This window comes from Arachis duranensis, chromosome 9, assembly GCF_000817695.3.
Source record: "Arachis duranensis cultivar V14167 chromosome 9, aradu.V14167.gnm2.J7QH, whole genome shotgun sequence".
NCBI lineage: Eukaryota > Viridiplantae > Streptophyta > Magnoliopsida > Fabales > Fabaceae > Arachis > Arachis duranensis.
Window position 1 is genome coordinate 7,358,309 of NC_029780.3, and position 3,246 is coordinate 7,361,554.

Consider the following 3,246-nt stretch of genomic DNA (forward strand, 5'->3'; position numbering starts at 1 on the left):
AAAGTAATTCGTTTGAAACCTAGATTTGGCAATGCCATCATTTCATTGGTTTGTAGCAAGAAAACTTGCGGAAAAATTTTACAAAAGGTGTGATCTGTTGTTAGCACTCACAGTTATTGTTCACAAGAAAATTTAGATTTTATCTATCACCAATAATTTTTTAGCCTACAAAATTGAATCAAAATAAAAATTAAAAATAATTTTAAAAAATTCCAAAAACATTAGAAACAAAAAAACCTACTAAATTCATTAATAATAATCAATCCAAAAATAGAGTACTTTTCAACATTTGCTAATTCTTTTGAATTACCCCTTTACTCATGTTCACCTCTTTGTTTTTCTTCCTCCCAACACCCTCACTACCGATCACCCACTGCCACCGTAAACTGTTGCCGCCACTCTAAACTCTAAATCCTAAATTCTAATCCCTAAACCTTTCAAAAAGTAAGAGTTAAAAAGTTTTTTTTTTTAAATAAAGAAGAAAGAAAGTTGACTAACGTTAGTTAATTAAAAGTTAATTCCTTATACTTATTCTATAACAATATGCCAAAAACAAAACCTTATTTTATCGTTAATTTTATCATATCTCATTCAAAATAAAGAGAAGTTTAAGCATGAAATGTAAACAAGCTTTCTCTATATGCTCTATATATAATATCAGACATACAAGTTTACTGTATATTTTTCTCACCCCCTTCCAAACACATCTATAATATTGTGACCATACCAATGGGTTAGAGTTAAGTAAATTATGCTAGCAAGATATCACTATGTTTTTGCTACTATAGATGCTGCTTATTTATTAATGTGAAGTAGGACAATTACAAAGTGTTGCCATGGTAAGTCACAAGACTGGTCGAACCAATACCCTGCAGTACCTTTGACAGCATATACTAAATAAACTGCATTCTACATTCCTTTTGATTTTGCATTTAGAAACAAGCAATGTAAAATTGGAAGATAAGTTGAATACAGATATCGCAGACTTAACCAACTCTTCACAAGGAACTCAACCAACTTTCATAAGAGTGGAAGAAGCAACTAATCAGAGATTAAGTTTACCAGCCAGGTACCAAGAGTGCATCGCCAGGCTTCCAAATGACATGATATTCGCAAGCGAAGATAACCCGTGAATCATACCAAACTTCTTGTTCATGGCTGCAAGCTTTGGGTTCTTCTTTGCAACTTCCACATTCTTTGACCACCCAACTTCCTCCCCAATATTGTTTTCTCTCTCCACTTTATGTCTTTGCTTCATCATCTGTTAACAGAATAGCAGATCTAATGTATTATGAACTTTTGAAAGGCATAGCAGTAATTGTTGGCAGCTTACTGGCACAGAAATACAATTATGACTTAAAAATTAGTTGGAAGTTAGGAAGAGGACTGCAAAGTACAAGTATTTATTAGAAATTATAAGAGTAAATCAAGCAATAGAGGAATTGAGGAAGCACGGAAGGAATAAAGACAATGCATAGGATATTATACAAAGCAGATGCAATTTTCCATACAAAATTAGAAAAAAGAAAGAGTAACACCTAAAAGTAAGAATGAACATTAAGTTAATTGGAAATAATTCCTAGATTCAAAGCAACAAACAACCCACAGGTCAACTTAGTTTAGGATGAACACCAATTCTTGATTTACTATTTCTGTCTCTTTTTTTTGGGGGCAGCGGTTAAAAGAGGACACAACATTAACAAGAGAAGGGTGGTATGTAGAACTCAGAGGATAACATATCCTCCTTTAAGCTTATGACATAACAATATTCTGACAAACTCAGCTTGAATGTGCAGAAAGTATCATGAGCTTAATTTGATAAACTAGTGGAGTGGGGGAAAACCATATTAACAGGTGCTGAAGGAGCATTTTTTGGCCATTTATGAGGCTGTTCTCATCTATGGTTGCACTGTTCCATTATTTAGTATCATCAATGCTAATGACATAATAAAGTGCATGATTGATGATTGATATGAAAAAAGATTTTAACATATATGCAGAATATTAAATAAGATCATTTTTCTCCTCCATAAAAGATTATAACATGCCATTTTCCACTATGAACAGCAACATTGTTTAATATATTGGAAAGACGTAAGGACCAAAAATTACCTCAATGGTCATAGGTGTAAAGACAAACAAGTTTGTAAGGTTGAAGGCAAAGGACGACAGCAAGAACCCAAGCTGGTACTTTTCAGTAGTGGAGGAAGACTTCCAAGGGTGAAGATACCCAAAAGATGCCACTGATATGGCGCAACACACGCCCACCATCGAGAAGTACGCCGGGAACATCTTGCTCTGCAGGTTCCCAAACTGATGCCTTGGCAGGTTCCTGAATCAAAACACCCATACACGATTCAAACCAAGACAAATTAGTAATTATATCTAAAGTTATAATAGTCATCATCTTAGTCTTCAATACAATTCATGGCAGTAAATTAGTACCCGAATGTCTATAATACAAAAATATATCATGATTCAAATTTCTGCATGATAAGAGTACAGTCATAGGTAAACTAAATCGGTAACATAAATATCTCCCACTAACAAATTGACCATGCAAACTAGGAGCACGAAAATATCATTAATGTACTTTTTTTTTCCAATTTCTTTGTTAGCATCTTACGTGAGCTACATCACTCGATAAACAAAACATATCATCACCTTGCATCTTAATTAACACTCCATTAGTGTCATCTGATCAAAGCAACAAAGTAACATTTCATAGGGTTTTGCTAACCAATGTCCTAGGGCATTGATTTACATTTCTAATGGTGGAAAAACTTTAACCATAACTAGTACACTTTATAGGAAGAAAACACTACATTCGAAGAGTAGTACCAAATTGTTCATTGTACGGGGATAACGGATTCTTACTTGAACATGATGATGCCGCCGATGAAGGTGACCCATAAAGCAGCACCGAAGGCGGTGGAGAAGCAGAGAAGATGAGAGAGTTTGAGGTAAGTGGAGATTCTACTTGCGGCTGAGTCGGAGTTGGATCGGAAGGTTTCAGGTGAGAAAATGACTCCGACGGCCAAGAAAACCACCGCGGTTAAGAAGCGAGTGACCCAACCCATTGTGGAACGATTCTTATTCGGTGTTTCTCAACACTTTGCTTGTGGTTAAGAACCTTCGTGGCGTGGATGGTTCTAGAAGAGAGAGTAGGTGCGCCGCTGTGACCTTAAATTCATTCATTAAGACAACAATGACTTCGTGACAACAAGGCTCAAATTTTTGGCATCC

General features: G+C 35.3%; 1 protein-coding gene across 1 annotated transcript; it reads right to left on the minus strand.

The window, feature by feature from the left end:
• Window positions 1-773: 773 nt before the first annotated feature.
• On the minus strand, window positions 774-3,246 carry LOC107464483 (uncharacterized). Its single transcript, XM_016083404.3, has 3 exons — window positions 2,878-3,246; window positions 2,113-2,332; window positions 774-1,261 (listed from the first exon to the last, which is right to left on the minus strand). The coding sequence occupies exons 1-3, from the start codon at window positions 3,078-3,080 to the stop codon at window positions 1,046-1,048; spliced, it is 639 nt and encodes a 212-aa protein (XP_015938890.1). The 5' UTR covers window positions 3,081-3,246; the 3' UTR covers window positions 774-1,045.

What these genes read in the sequence shown, in the direction of transcription:
- LOC107464483 (XM_016083404.3), bottom strand. Translation starts at nt 3,080, where the DNA reads ATGGGTTGGGTCACTCGCTTCTTAACCGCGGTGGTTTTCTTGGCCGTC. An exon ending in GGCGGCATCATCATGTTCAA is followed by an intron (nt 2,333 to 2,877) that starts GTAAGAATCCGT and finishes GTTTTGATTCAG; the next exon opens with GAACCTGCCAAGGCATCAGT. An exon ending in TTACACCTATGACCATTGAG is followed by an intron (nt 1,262 to 2,112) that starts GTAATTTTTGGT and finishes TTCTGTTAACAG; the next exon opens with ATGATGAAGCAAAGACATAA.